Below are 19,350 nucleotides of genomic sequence, written 5' to 3' on the forward strand. Positions count from 1 at the left end.
ACAAAAACTGTCAGTAGGGACCAGCAGGTGCCACAGACACAATAAGGAGGCCGGAAAGTGTTGAGAGATGGACTCATTGTTGGTTTTGGTCTCTTTATGGGATTTGTTGACACAAATTTTAGATAATATATAATGTCATGCTTTTTCAGACAATTCGTCTTTGAGCTGCAAGAACAGCCGCAATGCAGCGAGAAAACAGGAAAACTCAGTGTTCTTTACTCTTCTAATCATGGGGGACCCTCCCTTTAACGCAATGTGCACGACAAGCTACTCAGATAGCTGCCACCGGCATTGACTGTGCATGTCGTGAAGGTAAAGCAAAATGCCATGCATCACAGGTCAGTCCTTCACATGTAGCGGTGCGGATGTGCGGATGCTGGGAGCTACACAACGATGATGCCGGAGCAAAAGAGTGAACAGACAATGTGAGTGCAATGTGCAAAGAGAAATAAAGACTTGGACGATGGGTGGAGGAAAGAGCGATGGCAACAACAGCAGGAGTCACCCGTCCTAACGACTCAGAAGGATACAGAAGTCTCGCGTTTCCAAATGCTACCATATAATAAGCAGGTCAGCGCCACGTGACCTCCTCATTAAAAATATTACATTTGAGCTGAAGTATATATCTCCTGCTCACACCTGAGCTGAAATGTCACAAAGAGAGGCACTTCAGCTCTAATTAGGCTGCTTCTAGTATATGTGACAGTATGCCTGTGCAATCATTAACCAAAAGCAGAGGCTAAGAAAGAAAAACCCAAGACACAGCTGAATAGTATTTCAAACTCTATTGTATCTTGCACAAAAAGGTAAAAACTGCTATTACGCTGCGTCTGTGTGTGTCCGTCTGTCGCTGTCACTCCTCTCTCCCTCATTCTCGCACGTCCACGCTCGTACACAGAGCTCTCGTGGTCTAAAAGCAGACTTCATGCACTTTCCACATGAACTGTGTCTACCTGCTGCACAGAATGGAAGTCAGCCACTGACAGCGAGGCGCTCCTCGCAGCGACAGCAAACTTTTAAATCGAACCTAGAGGCGTGCGCAGGCATTCATATGGCAGTTTGAACAAGCCCCAACACCAGGCAAACTAGAGAGGACAGTGAAAGATGTGGCGTGATGTGTGCCTCATACTAAAGCCCAGATTCAACCAGCCTTTTACTGCGCTGGACCGTCAAATCCCGACAGTCAATTATCTGTTGAGGCGCTACAAACTGTTAGGTGTCACTGTGTTCCACTTCCAACTTTGACACTCTTTTGTGGATTGTAATCAACTCTTTTTCTCTGTTAAAGCTTTTTATCTTCAGGTTATTGGTATTGTTTATGCTTTCTTGCATAATTATGTTTAATTTGGTGAATCTGGCCCTCAGTAAGTTCAGTGAAAGTGGAAAGGGAGCAGAACAAAGGGCTTCATCAACAAGCCAGACCTGATTCCAAATAAAAAGGTCTTGCTTTTCCTCACCTTGGGTCCTTCTGGATACTGTCCACTGACGGAGACCGGCCCAGGGCTGCCTCAGGGGGGAGGGCTGGACCCGACTTGCTGTAAGGCGACTCGGTGGATGGGCAGAACTGCAGAGTGCGGTACGGGTTGGCGTAGTCAGCCGCACCACCTCCTGTGGCGAAGCTGCCTCTTTGAAAAGTGGAGGTGGCACTCTGGCTTCCCGTTCGCTGCAAGGGGATTGGGTCGACACCAGGGGAAGGCGGGGCTAAAGCAGGAAGAGGAGCGTATGGACAGAGCAGATAGTTGAGGACCTCTTGGTACAACTGATTCACCACTGGGTTTGATGTAGCCGAGGTGGGGCGGGGAGTGGGCGAAGAAGAAATCGCAAACAAGCACAAGCGCCAACACGAGGATGCACACACACACACACACACACAAAATGAGAAAAAAAAACCAACACCACCAGCACCAATGGAACAAAACAGCACAGGAGAAATAAGCAGAAAGGGAGGAAGCAAAAGAAAAAGTTATGTAATAAAACACAAATACATAAATTAATATGACAAACAAGAAAACAGGGTGGGTGACCTCATGTGAAACTCACCAAATGATTTTTCATTTGAAAAATATAATCACAAGAAACAGACAGAAGCAGTCAAATCACACAGGCATGCAAAAATGAGAAGAAGAAAATAATAGAGGAACAAACTTCGCACGTCACACTTAAAACTTTCAGGCACCTGTAAAGTCATTTTCAAGGTGACAATTAAAAAGCATGGACGGATTACCCCAGCTATCAGATTAATGAGGGCCTGGGGGCAAAAATGAGCTGAGTGGCCCCTGCCCCCCCCGTCTCATTCTAACATGAATTCATTTGAGATTAATAAAACCTGCATTTGCGTGTGAAGTTATGACAAAAGATTAGTTGATTCCACAAAACGTCTATACGTTTTACAGTGTGTGTCAATCGTCTTCCAGTCCGCTTCACACGACAGACCTGATCACGCAGGAGAACCTTTAGCCGCTTTGTTGTCGGAACATTTGTACCACTGTGATAACTGTCTGATGAATGGCTGCAGCCAGCAGACGGCTAGCTTAGCTTAGCACAAACACTGGAAACGGGGAGTCTCTGGAGAGTGTGCTGGTTGCCTGGAAACCTCCTCAAGACTCCAGGAAGTCAGTGCTCCTGATGTGAGTCTGACACACAACCCTCCATGAAACCAGTGTGTCGTTTTCACACCTTTTATTACGGATTAAACAAACCAGATCTGACATGTTAAGGCGTGAGCTTTGGCAAATTTTGTTAGCCTCGCACAGGGCAAGGCTAGCTGTCTCCCCCTGTTTTTGTGCTAAGCTAATCTAACCAGCAGCTGGCAGAAGCTTAATATTTAGCATGAGAGTTGTATCAGTCCCCTCTTCTACCTCTCAACAGGAACGCAAAGTGTATTTCCCATGATGTTGAATTATTCCATTAAAGCGGTTTTTATAATTGTTGCTTATAGTTTGCTTAAGTGGTGCGAGTACCAAAACATATTTACAGCTAATCAAATTACTGCAAGCTAATTGCGACTCGGTGCGGTTTTGGGGCCCCAGGACAGTTGTTCACTTGGTAATCAAGTCTTGCTGTAAAGACTTCAGGACGCCTTCACCACGGCCCAGTAAACCCCCTCTGTCGGTGTCAAGCAGAGAGGGGAATTGCGTTGTTGTTGGAAACCATGTGGACATGATAGTCAACACGGCTACACCGGCTCGCTCTGACGGAGGTGAGCCAGGTCAGTGTGTGTGTGTGTGTGTAACTGCATAACTGCAGGAATCCTGACAAGGCCCGAGGAGATTCACCTGTGATGTGAAGTCGGGTGTGAAGTGTTGCCTGCCTGTTTCCAACTCCCTTCGTTATCTCGAAACTGTTTGAGCTGACCTTGAAATATAGTCAGGCCTTAAGAGCTACTGCACTTTGTGCATAAAAAAATGAAAAGCAGACCTCAAGTCAGTGTAAAAAAGACGGAAATGGCGACTGAGTTACTTTGATGCATCGAAGTGACCAATCAGTACGTACAGGGAACCAGCACTGCAAAAACCACCTCAGATCGTGTAATTATGAGGGTGAATCTCTCATTCCTGGAACAAAACCTCGTGGAAAAAGCGGGAGATTTTCTGTCTCTGTGTATTTCTCTGCACGGCAGCATTCATCGCTCAGGCGACCAAACTCCTGGCACAGCGTCGACAACATTTTAGGACACGGTTGATTTGCTTTGATTTCAAAGCACCCAAGCTAACGCCCATGGGATTAATTGAGATTAATTTTCAGCCTTGAAACTAATTAGTTAACAGACTGTGACTGAGAGACAAATTGCCATTGAGACCCCAATTGGATTTGCCTACCTGATCTGGTAAATAGCGCTACATGATCAGATGGGACAAGGAAATCTCTCATGTACAGCAGCCTTTACTATAACACAGCACCATTAAAAATGCATATTTTACAAGCTAGACCAGGTTGTGTCTTTTTCTGTTCTCCCGCTCACTATCCTGCACAGTATTTGTTTGATCCGTCACTTTATTCGGTGTGTCATGTGATGTCCTCTTGTATTCGCTGATTTTTAAATTTAGATGGTTCAGTGGGTGATTTACAGCATGCTACAGCTATTTATAGGTTTGGACTATTTGAAGCCCTTTTCTGTGTTCGAAGACTCGCTCCGATCTACTCCAAATGTTACTACAGGGTATCATGCTTTTCCTTCCTTTCCCCTTCTGAACCTTTAAAGTTACAACTAATGGCTTTAATAATGGTTAATAAGTCATTTACTGATATAGATCAGGTCTAAGGAATGAAGGACAAGTTTTGGGTTGCCAGGTGAGTAAGTGTTAATCTTCCTCTAGCTTGACAGTTGCTTTGCCCTTGATTGGTTACCCCAGTGACTTACTACAGCAATTCCATGAGTTTTAAATAAAGGCCGTCAACTTTGAAGCATCACAGGCTGTAATATTATCAGCTCTGCACTGGAGCCTACATTTCCCATAATGCACCTTAATAGCATTTTTCACTATCTGGCAACCCAACAGTTCATCTTATTACTTCTCTATATTTGATCTATACAGTCAATTATTCATTAGTAACAACTTTATAGATGGTGACTTATTAGAAAGTGGTACATCTTTGTCCAACTTTACACCTCCTCTTTCTCATTTTGTTCCAGAAACCGTCTGCTTGCCATGTGCTGACTCCCAGACCTTTATAAACTCCATCAAATGTTTGCTTTCTACTCAGACTCTCTGTCCAAAACCTCCGTTCTCCTCCCTTTGCCCTCTGGGATACAGTTCTGTGGACTCTATATTCGTAGATCCGCCTTTACACCTTAAATGAATAACCCTCCATCTCATGTCTTTATTTTACTCTGCTGCCTTATGCCCATCTCAGCTTACCTTGTCCTCTCAGGTTGGGTTTGGTGTAGACTCTGTCTTCGTAGATGGGGTCGATGTGGTGTTCTGGAGACTGCAGAGGTCGTAGCTCAGAGCCCAGGTGACTGTGCTGGCTGCTGTAGGAACCTCTGGAGCCTGGAAAACACGGGGAATGTGGAGGTTGGATATACTGACAGATGGACAGATAGGTGGATGGATGAATGGATAGTTGAGTGGATGGATAGCTATAATCCTGGGGGATGTCAAAGTGATCACTATGTGAGAGAAAAATGCTAAAAATTACATTGCATTACAATTACGAGATAACATAATGACAGATTTAGGCTAATTAAATAAACTTAGGCAAAGTACTTTGATACCGTCTTTTCAATCACTCCTTAAAAAACACGGCTGCTGCACTGTAATCACTGCACATGCTGTGAACACCATGACCAGATTAACCTGTTTGGGGGCCACAGAGGTTGTACATAAGTGGTGCAAGTAATTCAAAAGAAACATAGTTTAACTAGAATCGTCAGTGTCTTAATCACAGTGAAAAACAGGTATTATCTTATGTATAGTGATATGCACCATATTAAAAATTGATCACTTCACATTCAACATGGACACATTTTAATTCAACTCAATAAAAGATAATTTTCAAAATGACAAATCCACCTTTTAAAGCACTCAAAGCAAAACCAAACTCTGGCCCTTTAAACTATTTTTAGGGTCCTCAGTATACAGACAATGAATCCCATTTGTGAACTGTTCAAAAATTCATGAGTAAATTTGCGATTCTAATACATTTTAGATAAAACCTCAAGCAAGTTTAATCAAATATTTGGTAATATGTGTTTTTGTTCCAATCCTTGGGCTCCTCCTGATGAATACCAATTGGAAATAAATGAAAAGCAGGTTCATGTGACCTTAACTATCATGAACTAATAGAACAGAGCTGCCTCAGAAATGACCTATTAGGCCCGAAAGAAAACCCTATAAATCAGGAAACAGGAATTTCAATGAAACATAAATTGAGGTTTTACTAAGTGCTGCTGAAAAATATCCAGAAATGACACAAGTAAGAAGATCGGTCAGTAAGTAACATCTGCACTGATGTTATAATGTAATGTTATCGTGTGGCAGGTGTGTGTGTGTGAATTCTGTTCAATTAAAAATTAAGCAAAAAAATTAAGCACAAAATAAAAAACTATATATGTGTACATTTCAAATAAATGTTAATAATAATTCCCAAAATTGAATATATGACTCAATGGCACTTCACACATCCACACATAGAAAAGTAAAAATAAATTTGTCTTGACCTCTACCTGCCAGGCTACCAGGCCTTTGCAGGGTTGCGTTGGCGTACAGCTCGTGGGAAATCTTGTAGCTGTCTGGTCCGATGTGATGCAGCATACGCTTGGTGGGCGACAGGGTGGCGTAGCTGCCCACCACTGAGCTCAGCTGATGGATGGGCGACGAGGTGTGGTTTCCCCCTGGGGAGGCTGCCATGGGGAGGGGGGAAGAGGAGCCGGCACCCGATGCAGCCATGTTGATGGGTGATGAGGTGCTGCAGCGGGAGGAAATGAAACAGTCTGGTCGGTCTTTATTCAAATATATGTTATTACGCTGAGTGAAATAATTCAAACCCAAGAATCCATGTTTTTTTAATGGCCGCCTCATTCCATCAGCTATATGTACTATAGATGTATTGTGTTGGGTCTGCACAAGAATTTAAAATAAAGTTCTGTGGGTTTGAACAACATTTGGCTACACAGCATGGGCTTGTCATGACTGGCCCACCAGCAATCTGCTACTTTATTAGGGGTTTAAAACTGCATGTCTTTTTCAAATGTACAGTTTGAAAAAAAAATGCTTCAGGAGATTTATCAAAGATTTATTGATCATGATATCACTAAATCATTAATGATTTATCCCTCATTAAATCCATAGACCACACACAAAGTGCCTTTAATTGTCTTTGGGCAGATTGGTTGCAGGAAAATTGTCAAATCAACACTCAGAAATGTGTGAGCCCAGTGCATTCAGCCAAACTTGAGGCATTAGAAAAGTGGTACAGGGGTAGAGATCTTGAATCAGGTAAAGGTTTGCAGTACATCTGTTGTAATGCTGGTTGCAGCACTACTTTTTTTTTTTTTTTTTTGCATATCAAGGCCAGCTGATGCATGATAAAGTACAGCGTAAAACTACCAAAGCATGAACACAGCACCAGGTGAAGTAATCGTTGAGTCACTGGTATTGATCCACATCTCTTTTGGCTCCATGCAGATATACTTCTTTTGCTTTGGGACCAGTACAATCCTTATGTAATATGCTCCTAAGAATGAGCCCTCATTAACTCAGCTGTCAGATTTAAGTTGAACCCACCTGTAGGACTTGGCGAGTCGGCTGGGTGACTGTTTGGGCGAGGACACCCTCTGTAGCGTGGCGTAGCTGGGCATGTCAGAGGAGGCTGAACCCAGGCGCTGCAGCTTGGTGGGAGATCCCACCGCCTGCAGAGGGGAGCTCACCCGCTGTAATAGAAGAGTTTTACTCCATTAAAGGGGAATGTCACTCACTTTAAATATTCATCTACGCTTCTTATTCATATCATTATTTTCAGTGAGATGAACAACTCCCCCCGGAGCTGGAAAACCAGAGAGCAGAGACTCTAATCTGTGATAACATCCTGATGAAGAGCTCGGAGTTATCAGGCCAAACATGAAGGGACGACTCTGAACTTTCAGAACCAAATGAACTTGAAATGCGAGCGCGAGCAATCAGCCGCCAAATGAAGTTCCCTGTGAGCGAAGAATTCTGAAAAAACGCATTTTCATTTTGTTCCAACATTTCTTCAGTTGGTGCAAAATGAGTTAAAGAAATATTTGCATGGTATTGCAGTTGCAGAGCAAAAGGTACAATTCAACACTCCATTAACTGAGATGAGCGTGGTCAAGACACGCTGAAGTGAGGAGGCTGCCAATTTCTGATAGAGCGGGACAGAGCTGGTAAATCTGTTTAAATGAATTCAAAGACATGATTAACACGGTGTTCTTAAAATCTTTAACTCTGAGCCCAGAATTCATCGCAGTGCAGCAAAATAAGCACTACGAGAGTAAATCATATCATAAGAGGCCAGAATTTAATACAGGTTTGCTGCATAGTGGCTGCACTGCTGACCAACCCCACAAGAGAAACTGCCTGCAGATCTGATAAACCCATTGTACTAATTAGAAGAAAGATGCAGGATAAGCTGTTTCTTTAATTGCAACCACAAACAGTAGTAATTTAGGCTGGATGAAGATTTGGCACAGTGCGGCTACCACAGCAGTACTTGCTGAGGTACCATGTGTTCTGTAATGTGTACAATGCTTTGGGAGTGAAGTAGTCCACCCAGGAGAGTGGACTAGTGGAATCTTCTGCAAGTCAAGGCTAATATGGTCACTCTACAATTATCCTGCAGGATTTGTTTAGTGGTAGTAGTAACAGATGCTTTCTGCAGGTTTTTTCTTTCGCTCTCTGTCAGCATGTCAAAAAGTGACACAGCTAAATTATCCGCTTGTCCTTGCAAAATATGTGGCACTAGAGGCTTGGTGATGCAGGGACTATCTGCGTTTGAAACTGCAAAGCTAACAATAAACATGTTAGCAAGCCAAGAACATGCCAACAGCAGCCAGTTACAACAGAAGCTTCTTTCATTTCTCCCTATAGTGGACCCCCCCAGGCAGAGTGTTCTCATGACTGTACATAAATTCATTCATTAAAGGGTTACTGAAGTGGAAAAGCCAGATAGATTTTCAGTAAAGCATCCCCTTGATGTATAAAGAATGATTCAATCAATACAACAGGCCCATAGTAACCGTAAAGCTCTTTGCTTCCACCGGGTTATAACAGTGACAAGGATTCCAGCAATAGTGCACCACTGTGAGGGGTGGAGAAAGCATCCGTCAGCGAAGCATCACAGTAATCTTTTTAAGGATTTGTACCTGTGCAGGCAAAGTGGCACAGGAGTAATACATGGGTGGTCCAGCAGGAGCAGGGCCGCCGTCAGTGGGCATGTGGAAGGCGCTGCCATGGGCCTGTTGGGCAAATGAGTCTCTCTGGGACTGGGAGGGAGAGTCTGTTCCCGCTAACTGGGCAGCTGCACGGCTGGACGTCACCTGGAGAGGGCAGAGCGTGGAGAGGGATGAGAGAGAGGCGGAAAAGGCGCCAGGCGGCAGGTGAGGAGAGGTAGAGGACGATGCACGGAAATGAAGGAAGACGGAGGGAGAGAGGAAAGAGGAGAAGCAGGAGAGTGGAGAAAGTGAAAGCACAAAGAAATGGGGGTGAGAAAGTGGGGAGATGAGGAGAGCACAGAACAGGAAGGGAGACGGAGACGTGAAGAGGAGAAGGTGTGAGCAGAGAGAGGAAGGAGAGAAGTGGGAAAGAAAAAATGGAAAACACGGAAACGCGGAAAAGAAGCTCTCTGGTTAATTGTACGTTGTAAAAATGTGTAGTACCTGGTTGTAGACGTGAACAGCCCCTCCAACCTGCCCGCTGCGGCCCGTGATCGACTCCCCAAGTGCCAGCCCTTGGTTACTATGGTAACCAGCTGCAGCATAGGCATCCTGGTTGTTGAGCTGCAACGCGCTTTGGGACAGAAGTCCTTGTCCTGATGGAGAAAAAGCACGAGAAACACGGAAAGACGTGATCATCGAGCCTGTGCAGCGGAGAAACACTTGTTGGCTGGACGCAAGCAACCCCGCCTGTTCCCCGAGCGATGAGACAGGAGGTTTCGGGTTTGCAGAGGTGGAAAGAGAGGTTATGTCATGGTTTGAAACAAACTTTTTCATCCCTGTCAAAAGCCACCGTGAGACTTGGTTTCACTTCTATCACGCTGCTTTTATGTAACTGTGTTCAGATGACTTTCACTTCTGCAACAGTCCATCTTTGTGTAAAGATTTATTCTGTTCATGGCCTTGAAGGCGTTCTGTAACCCAGTTTACGTCCCACATGTTATACAATGTACTTCTTTTCTATGGGAACAGAATGAATGTGAATATAAAAATACAACTGTTTCAGTTTGCAACAGACCTTGAAATGAAGAGAAGAAAAGGGAAGAGGAGCCGAAATGGAATAAAATAGATTTCATTGTGCTCTTTTCTGAGACACCCATTTGCTTTTTACTCACTATGTTATTCCAGCCACTCGGCACTCTTTTTCTCTCATGCTCTCTGACCCTTAAATCTCACTGTTGCTGACCTCCATTTAAAACACACTCTCCCTCTCTCGCTCTCTCAGCCTCTATAACTTCTTTTGTCACTCTCTTCTGCCTCTCTCTCTCTTTCTCCACTCCATAGTTCTCTGTATAATTACATTAGAAACTGGGAACTGTGGTCTTTAGCTTCACCACAATCAGCATGAGTTACAAATAAGACAAGTAAAAAACAGCAAATTGAAAGAGCTTGGAGTTCAACTGTGGGGAGTCAAATACAGTTCAATAGGCCTATGACAAAAAGTACAAACTGCTTTGGATTAACCCGGCTCAAAACCACTTCCACATAAGAAAGGTGTAGTGGCTTGCATGTCAGTTGTGAGACAGGAGCTAATGGCAGGAAATGAGGGGAGAGAGTAGGAGAACGCCTCGCAACACTGGTCCCTGGTCAGATTGTGACTGGGAACATTGCAGCTGATGGTTGGCATCTTAAACTCTAAGTCACTGGGGGCAACTCTAAGTTAACCGTGTTGACATACTGACTAGTTAGAGGCCCAGAATGCTAGTAGGCTTTCAGTACCACCTATTTTAAGAGGAGGTGTGAATGAATTTTGTCGTGCCACTTTTCAAGTGTGACCATATGCTTATGGCAGCTGATTGTAGCCTGACCAATGTTATACATGTATAGAAGTGTCAGGGACCACAGTGGAGTGTCAGCAGTTGAGACGTCTTGACAGAAAATGTTTTTTGCCTTTTCTCCCTGGGTTCCCCATCTTCTGCACACAAATGTAAAAATGGCAAAGCAGAAGAAGTTATGATTGAAGGAGTTGGTCTCTCCTGCCTCCTACAAGTCGTGGAAGGCGGGGAGCTATAATTGGTCAAGGTCATAACTATTTATGACATAGTGATCGTCTCAAAAGGCAAAAATTGTCAGCATTAGACATACAGTAAAGTTACAGCTAATCCCGTCCTTCAACTTCATAGAGATATAAAACAGCGCTTCATCTCACTATATCTCACAATAAAGAAAAAGCCTCCAACAACCAACTATTCCCTCAAAGAGACATACATTTATCACGATTTGCTCATTTTGTAAAACATTATCAATGACTGAGCTTAGTCCCTGGCTCATTACACATCTTCTACGCTTTGTAATGTCATCTGTCAAATATAGCAAAAATTCAAAAGTGAGAATCACTCAAGCGCTGCTGTGTAACACCTTCCAGTGGAGCTGGTTTTATTGCCACAACTCTTACTCTTCCACTTGCACATTCAGGCTTTCATCCAAAGTCTACCAAGGATCAGTCGGCCAGACTCCAGCTGGCCAGTCTTACAGCGCGCTGCCATTGAGCTAGCAGCTGGTCAGCCATCAAATCAGTCACTTAGTCAATGTTAACTTTTCAGTTATTGAATCAGCGACATGAAATGAACTCTGTTCTAAATGTCTTGGATGCCTCGCAGTCAACTTGTGAAAGTGCATCTAATTGATTTTCTCTGGGTGCTCTCTTATTGTGAAACCCTGCAAATGTTAACGTCTCACTTTGTGGCAACAAAACTGTATTTATGGATGACACTATGAAACAGTGGATTCACAGTAGTGGCTGGCTATGATGACACAAACACACACACACACATACTGCCAACACATAATGTGATAAAATGCTTCATCGCTAATTTTACACGCAGCCTCCTGCATGTTTCTGGGGCATCTGCAGTCTTGTGATTTGCACATGGATCATTTGATTTGTAGCCTATGCATGCAAACGTGAACAGACTGTGACACATAGCACAGAAAGGCTACATGCAAATGGCAGCAAACATGCACAGAACATAACAGCAGCAGCGTTTATAGACTGTTCTGTAGACTGTGAGCTGTGTATTTGCCTGGATGGCCCATAAAGTTTGGTGTGAGCATAATTGAATCATTTGAGGGGGAGGACAGGAGGGCAGGAGCTGCAGAGCCAAAACTCTCTTATTCCTCTTATTAATATCCTATAAAAGTTTTGATGCACCCTTGATTAATTCATTTTGGTAATGATAGCAATGATGTGCCTCATCAACGACTTTAATTACAGAAATAAAGCTCATTTTTTACTCAAAATGTTTCTTTAAAAATGAAGTCCGCCACTAGCATTTTGCTGCAGTGCATATACAGTGTATTCCAGCCACTTTCACAACTGCTACATCTGTTTGCCTGTCTGGCAAACAACTGCACTGGAAAATAACTTCAACGCTGTAAATCAGCTTTAAGCAGACCTATAAATTCCTAGCACTCAGTATTTGCACTCTCAAAGGAGTTGTTGAGCTGTCCTCCATCTGCAGTGGCTGTCCCTTTAATCTCCACTGATGTCACTTTTTTGGCCAGCAGTCTAAGAATCAAACCAACAACAGCATGAGACAAGAAGAAACGCTGTTTGTTTGTGATTATTCAACAAGAGAGAATGAGAAATCACAGTGTGCCGGCGGTCAACATCAGCTGCACGGGATGGATAGAGTCAGCAGCTAACGGCAAACGGAGTCACTCCGGATCAGCGCTTTGGAAAATAAAGCTGGACCAAAGTGAACAGTCACTTAAAAGTACAGCGAATGGCTCCTGTAGGCGGTGGAGCTAGTGATTGTGAATTATTTAAAATGTGATATTAAGCTAAGGGTGCTGGGTGAGTTTACTAGGTCAGGGCCTCCGTGTCCAATATGGGCTCATCTTGGGCGAGTGCGCATGCACACACACACACAGAGACACACAAGCATACAAAAACACATAATGCAATAGGAAAATTTGTACTCCAGGCCTGTTTCAGATGGATTCACACAGTCTTGAACACATGCATGCAAAGTCAGATGTGTGTACAAAGCCGGAGGATGTTTTGCACAGTTTTTGTGTGCCACTTTAGGTGCGTTTCATATGGATAGTGGAGCCTTCTGGGAAGCGAAGGGCCTCATAAAAAATGTAGGAAAAGGTAGGGGTGTATTAGTGTATTAGAAGGAAAGTAATGGGGTGCAATAAGCAGGTCTCTGCCTGTGCATTTCAATACCTTTTCAGTGTTGGCTGAGCATGCAAAGACGCACACACATGTCTCACTCGCTCCCTGATCACATGCATGAACACACACCACATCTGCATATACCTGCACGCATGTAGTCGTGGATGGTCAGACCCCGATAGACCTGCTCTGGATCACTAATCTCTTCTTCTGCCAAGCACACACACACACACACCCTCGCTCACACAAAGTTGAGTGGTTTTTCTTCCGCATCATGACCAGCATTCTCTATTGACACCTTTTAATATTTCATGAGTTGTCTGTTTTTAGATACCCATTGGAGGTATGCGCAGTCCACTACACACACACACACACACAAACACACAGCTGCGTGCACAGTCCTCAAATAGCTGCATACAACATTGTCACACATACACACACAGATTAACATGCACGCTGGTGAGCATCACCAGCATGAAGCATGAAGACACTCAGTGTACTCTGTTGCTGTGTGGCACGAATCTGCTCAGCTGCTCGAGCAAAGGAGTGTGTCTGTGGGTGTGGGTGTGTGTGTGTGCACGTGCGCGTGCACGTATCTCGTTATATGCCTATAATGCTTCTTTTCAAGCTTGTATGCATTTGGCCGTGTGTCCATGTGCTGGTGTGCCAAATGGAAATTTTTAACCAACTGCTCTTTTTTGTTTGTTTTTTCTTAACCACAAAGAAACAAACAGCCCACCAATTGACCGCTCGCTGGCAGTCTCCGTATTCTCCGTAATTTCTGAAACACAGGGGCCTTGATTTCAGACGGAGGAAGACAAAAGCAAACTCACACTTCCAGCCAGCAAAGATCACCCCAGCTGAAATGACAGCATCCACTGGCAGGTCTGATCAGCTGTAGCGAGCTAGCTAATTAAGCTAATATTAGCTCCATGAGTTGGTGAAAAACTCCAAAACTGACTTTTAAACGTTTCCAGCTGACCCATTTTAAAATGAGAATGCTAAAAGGAAGTTTGAAATAATGTTGGACTTTTATGTTACAAGAGAAAACAAAGTCTAGCAGTTGCAGTGCTATCTCAGGTGACATTGCGGTTGCTGGAGTGCAAACTTGTGCTCACATTAGCCAGCATGGAGTTACTACACAGAGGACGTGCTGCTCATGAACTTAATTTTTTTTTACTTAGCCAGCAACCCCACACACTGATGCAGTTACTTAAGAACGTCCTGTTTGGCCTTGGACTTGTTACTACTGCACTAAGGCAGTAAGCTAGTTAGCCGGACATGCCAAGCATCTCTTCCTACAGCACCATACTCACCACTTCCTGCCTGCTGGGCCTAGTTATGGTTGCCAAGCTATGATTGGGCAATCAGTGTTTGGGGGAGGGGTTTAGTGAATGGCAGTTTAAAGTTACATTATTTTGGTCATTTTATTCTTTTTCTTTCTTGCAATGTTGTCTTTGTCTGTCTCTCGCTTGCACGTTTGTCCTTTTTTCTTCTTTTTTTTGGACTAGTCAGGTGATCAGTTACATAACTGTTGGTTAAACATCAAAAACATCAAACAAAATCACCATTCTCAGTGTTGCATGCATGCATGTGCGTCTGTGGGTGCTTTGCATGTGTGCATAAACAGCTTATGCATGCAGGCCTGAACACTTCTCTTCCTCATGCCCGATGATGATTCATGCCTCGTGTGTGATTATATATGCACGCGTGTCTGCGTGCGTACATTTTTTGGCTTCATGTGCATGTGCTGTATATGAGCATGTTTGTGTGTGTGTGTGTGTGTGTGTGTGCCTCCCCTCTCTGCACTGTGAACAGCAGGCCAGCTGACACCTCAGTGAGGATGGATTAGCATATCAAACTACTGGCACGACTCCGCATGTCTCCTGACAGCTACCTCTCTCCCATGGGGTCGACTATACTAGAGACATGGGTATCATCCCTGGGACCAAATGAAAAAAGATGAGAGTGGAGCGGAGAGGCACAGGGAGTTGTTCAGGATCTCACTGAGAGCTCTTATAAACAAGTGCGTTGCACTCTCAAACACCAACACAGCACCTGGGAAACTTCTTAGTCTAGCAACCACTTATTTCTTGGCTTTTTTAAGCTGCACTAATCAACACATTTATATTAACAATGGATGAAATTGTATAAGTGTGTAATGTGAAAGGAGTCACTCATAGGGACAAACTCTCGCCTGACTCTGCAGCTCCCCTCAGCTCTTTAGTGTCTGTCAGAGATATGCTTTGTTTCTGTTTGGTTCGGAAGGCAGCTGTTTTCAGTAAAAAAACACTTTACACTACCTGCCCCAAATTAAATGGCAGACAAATTATCTGCCAAAGAGACAGCTACTTCGCTCAGATGTTAAGACCAAAACAGAGCAAGGAGACCACTGGACAAAAACACATATTCAAATGAATGATTTGTAGACAGGCACCCATGTCATATGAACTTTATAAAGTGATTACATATTCTTGTTGTGTTTGCAGCATTGTCCTAAAGTGGCTGGAAAACAGTTAATACAGGTTTAAGTTATTAATATACATATATATAAGTTTTACAATATAAATGAAGTTCAGTTTTGCTTTTGTGTTTCCAACTACTGGTTCAGAATATGCTTTCAGGGTCTACATGTCCACAGAAAAAAGGATTTCTTTAAAGATTTAAAGTGCTTTTGGTATAAACTGAAGTAATTAGCATGAGCATTAACATTCACTGTGGGTAAAAGACAAAGAAAATGTGTGTAACCCACAGAAAATGAAATCTCATCAATAGAAATCCAAAGAGAGACACGATCATGCTGGACACTCTAACAGACAAGCGGGAGATCTTGCGGCTGACCACTCTCACACATTATACTTCAAATTATCTTATTTTGACAAGTAGCACTGATGGAAAAGGCATGAACTTTAATGAAAGACAACAACTTGTTCAACCTCTGATTAGAAGATGCTAATCAGAGCAGGTACTTGAGTGAACAAGTTGATCTCGCAGACTTGATTAAATTTAAAAATTGACCTAATGGTCTTATTTTTACAATTTATTCCAAGGACAGGCCACATTCTGTTTAGCGCCATATTTCTCACTAGTGTTATGCTGCAGTGCGGCGGGCTTTGTGGATGAGTATTTGCTTGGTGAAGTCACACATTCAACAGGTTAATCAGCCAAATCCTGGAGGCTCCAGCCCTGCAGAATATACATCCCTGCTGGTTGTTGATTGCATTCCACCTATTTTCTTCTAAGCTATCCTTCTTGTCTGTCTCGGCGCAGAAAAATACCAAGAGAAATTGTTTTTTTCTCATTCTGCTTTACCAGCGCTCTCTTAATCATAACGTTGGCCTTACTGTCTCCTGTAGAAGTGTCCTGCGAGTCCAAGATGCCTGATTCCTGGAGCGATCGGATGCAGGAGTCCACCAGCTCCAGGCCTGTCGTCAGCTCCTCCTCTATGTCCTTCTGTCCATCTGCATGTGCACAAACCAGATAGGAGAGCACATGAGCAGAAACAAAGACGCACCTTCTTCCTCCACACCGTTACACTGCAGTGCGGGACACAAGCCACACACATGGCTGGATTAACCCAATAGGGGTTATCCTGCAAAATGAGCTATGGGCCCCCACTGCTCCTGTGCCTATATGTGGCAGCTTCATTATATTTATGCCTGGAGCCCCAGATACCAACCAGGGATTCTATGATGGGATACTGTCCTGGCCCAGGTTTTGCTCTGTAGTAACACAAATGTGTTTAAGTGCCTTGTAAATGCAACTGAAATAATAAAGGCCTTAAAGTTTGAGCCCAGCTGCCACAGTTTGCATCATAAATTCAAGCAAATGCAGACATTTCACGGTGTAGATTCCTGTTCACAATAAAAAATACAAAGAAATGCTAAAACTAATAAATTACACTTCCTGAAAAATAAAATGAAAATGTCAATAACAATGGATTGCTGACTCTGTACTTTCATATACAATATTTACTGTTTACTGAGAACCTGTGGAAATGCAGGCAAAAATGCTTAAACCATTTCTTAATAATAAAAGAAAAAAGAAAGAAGCTGTCCTAGAACATAGATAACACTGGTGGTGTGACAATTGAACTTATTTAGAGAATAACAATATGCAGCATGCTGGCTAAGGCTATGACTAAATCGAGAGTTAAAACTGAGCAAAAGCAGCCAGAGGTTGCCAAGTATAGGCCTTTCGCGGCTCCACAGAGTTGCCTTAGCCACACAGCAGTTTTTTTCATCCCACTTGTACTTATCCATCCACCACGCACCCATCAAAATACAATCAGACCTTTGAGTAATGTGTCAGGGCAAACCTCGGGTTAAGGGTAAAAACCTAACCGATAATCCACAAACGAATCTTGTGGGATCTAAGTCTTCGGGGCGCCACCTTGCACTTAGATGCCGAGCCGTTTGTCTGTCACAGTGAGGCTGATAACACGCCCAGTGTCTTCAAGTTAGAGGGGGCTGCCAATGGGGATAAAACCTTACAAATGAGTCTTGGGAGCAGCATTAATCTCTTATCGAGAGAGACTGAGGGAGGGAGAGAGATGGTAATAGTAGAAGCCTTAGTGAGTGGACTTAGGAGGCTGATTTTATTGCCTTCGACTGACGCAACTGCAGACTGATGATGTTGATGCTGCTGGTGAAACATTTCCAGTGCTGTCTGCAGCATTAGGCTGGATTTACTCTCACCCTCACTCACACAGGCCAAAACTCATTTTCAAACCTGCTTGATCCAGAAGTGATGGGTTTTTAATGATTTGCGAGCGATGACGAGATCAAAAGGGTCTGATTGGAGCGAGGGAGGGCTTTCCTTTTTGGTGACAGGGTAAATTTAGTCTTTCTGAGGCCGAGCGGTCAGGCTTCGGTGCAACAGATGGGTGAAGACCACGGCTCACACTGAAAGCTGTCAGTGTGATGTGTTTGACCACAAACCTTTAGTCACCTCTTTGTTGGCAGAGGTCACCGGCCCTGCACTCAGATAATCAATCTACTCTCAACACCCTATACATCTCAACACGGCTGACAAAGAGGCAAAGAGACCCAAGTGTCATGCATGAGGGGTGTTTCTTCAACTAAAATGCTGCCAAAGAAGTTGTCAAACCCAGAGAGGTGTCTTCATTTGACTTTCAAATCATCGAAAGGCCTCACACTCATTGATTCTTACTTCCTCCTTTACGGAATACACTTCCCATCTGGCTCCCCAACCAGGTTAAACCAAATGCTGAGAATTATTTGTAAATGCTGTTTGACCTTTACTCAGCTGTCGGAGAGGGCGAGACACGGTGAGGGAATTTGAGAGACAGGAGTTTTTTGTTGGAACAAGCTTTTTTTTAAAACGCCGTCTCAGAGCAGAGAGTTTGATTGAGCATTTTCACCGCTGCAGACGCCATAGTTCTAGTACAGGATTGCATCGATGTGTATTGTTAGTGCATGATGGGGGATTTTTACAATGGCTGCCATTGTCATGAGCACCGTCAGCAATGTGCAATGCTGGACTGCAGACAATAGAGGACCAGACAGAATGTACTGAGAGCATTTAAAAGGAAATATTACCTTGGTTGTTCCAGCGAAATTTCTCATCTGCTGAACTGCAAGAAACAAACCACAGAGAGCAAACAGGGTTAGAAATGTGAGCATGAATTACATTTTACACTAACTTTTGTTCTTGTTTGTTGGTGCACTGACAGGACAATTGTACACTGTAATAGCATTTCCATCAGGTTCACATGCCATAAACTGTTTCTTTTCCCCATCAAAATCCACTTTATAGCACTGCAATAATACAGGAATACCATGTTTGAAGAGTTTTATATCACTGTATATCGTCTAGTGAAAACCTCTCCATCTCTATCTCCATTTGCTGCTTTTTCAAGTTTTGCCTTCAGCTGAGGGATGACAAACAACGAAGTCCTGAGGTTTGGCAAAATTCTTCAAGACCTTGGGGCTAGAGACCCCCATCAAAACCAATATGAGCCAAACTCTGAAATACAAGCTGAAAACAAGGCTGCTGTTTCCTTTAGAGAAACAAGGATTTTATCCAACAGAAGTGTTATCCTGTCATAGAAAAGATTTCAGGGAGCACCGAGGGCTTTGAGATAAAAATGCTTCTGAAAGGGCAGTGAGATGCTGCTAAGAAAGAGAAAACATCAGTTTGAATTAGGCTGGAAAAGAGTCTTTACTCTGGAAAGACTAAGAAATATGTGACAGAGTGCCAAAACAACACAGAAAGCTCAAGGAAAATGTTCATACAGGCACATGCACTGATGTTGTACTGTGTGGTGGCCATAGAAGACACACATGGCTCCTTGATTTTAACTGGTGTCAGTTTC

The 19,350-nt window shown here is 43.5% G+C and overlaps 1 protein-coding gene across 1 annotated transcript in view; it reads right to left on the reverse strand.

Annotated features, from left to right (window-relative positions):
- ctnnd2b (catenin (cadherin-associated protein), delta 2b) overlaps positions 1–19,350 on the reverse strand; it is a 154,520-nt gene that overhangs the window by 56,690 nt on the left and 78,480 nt on the right. Inside the window, exons 4-11 of the mRNA XM_041948579.1 lie at positions 18,575–18,609; positions 16,358–16,474; positions 9,338–9,489; positions 8,825–8,998; positions 7,227–7,372; positions 6,167–6,408; positions 4,860–4,991; positions 1,458–1,701 (exon numbers count right to left, since the gene is read on the reverse strand). Of these exons, the coding sequence (XP_041804513.1) occupies positions 1,458–1,701; positions 4,860–4,991; positions 6,167–6,408; positions 7,227–7,372; positions 8,825–8,998; positions 9,338–9,489; positions 16,358–16,474; positions 18,575–18,609 (1,242 nt within the window). The remainder of the gene's footprint in view (positions 1–1,457; positions 1,702–4,859; positions 4,992–6,166; positions 6,409–7,226; positions 7,373–8,824; positions 8,999–9,337; positions 9,490–16,357; positions 16,475–18,574; positions 18,610–19,350) is intronic.

The sequence above is a fragment of the Chelmon rostratus genome, chromosome 12 (genome assembly GCF_017976325.1).
Source record: "Chelmon rostratus isolate fCheRos1 chromosome 12, fCheRos1.pri, whole genome shotgun sequence".
Lineage (NCBI taxonomy): Eukaryota > Metazoa > Chordata > Actinopteri > Chaetodontiformes > Chaetodontidae > Chelmon > Chelmon rostratus.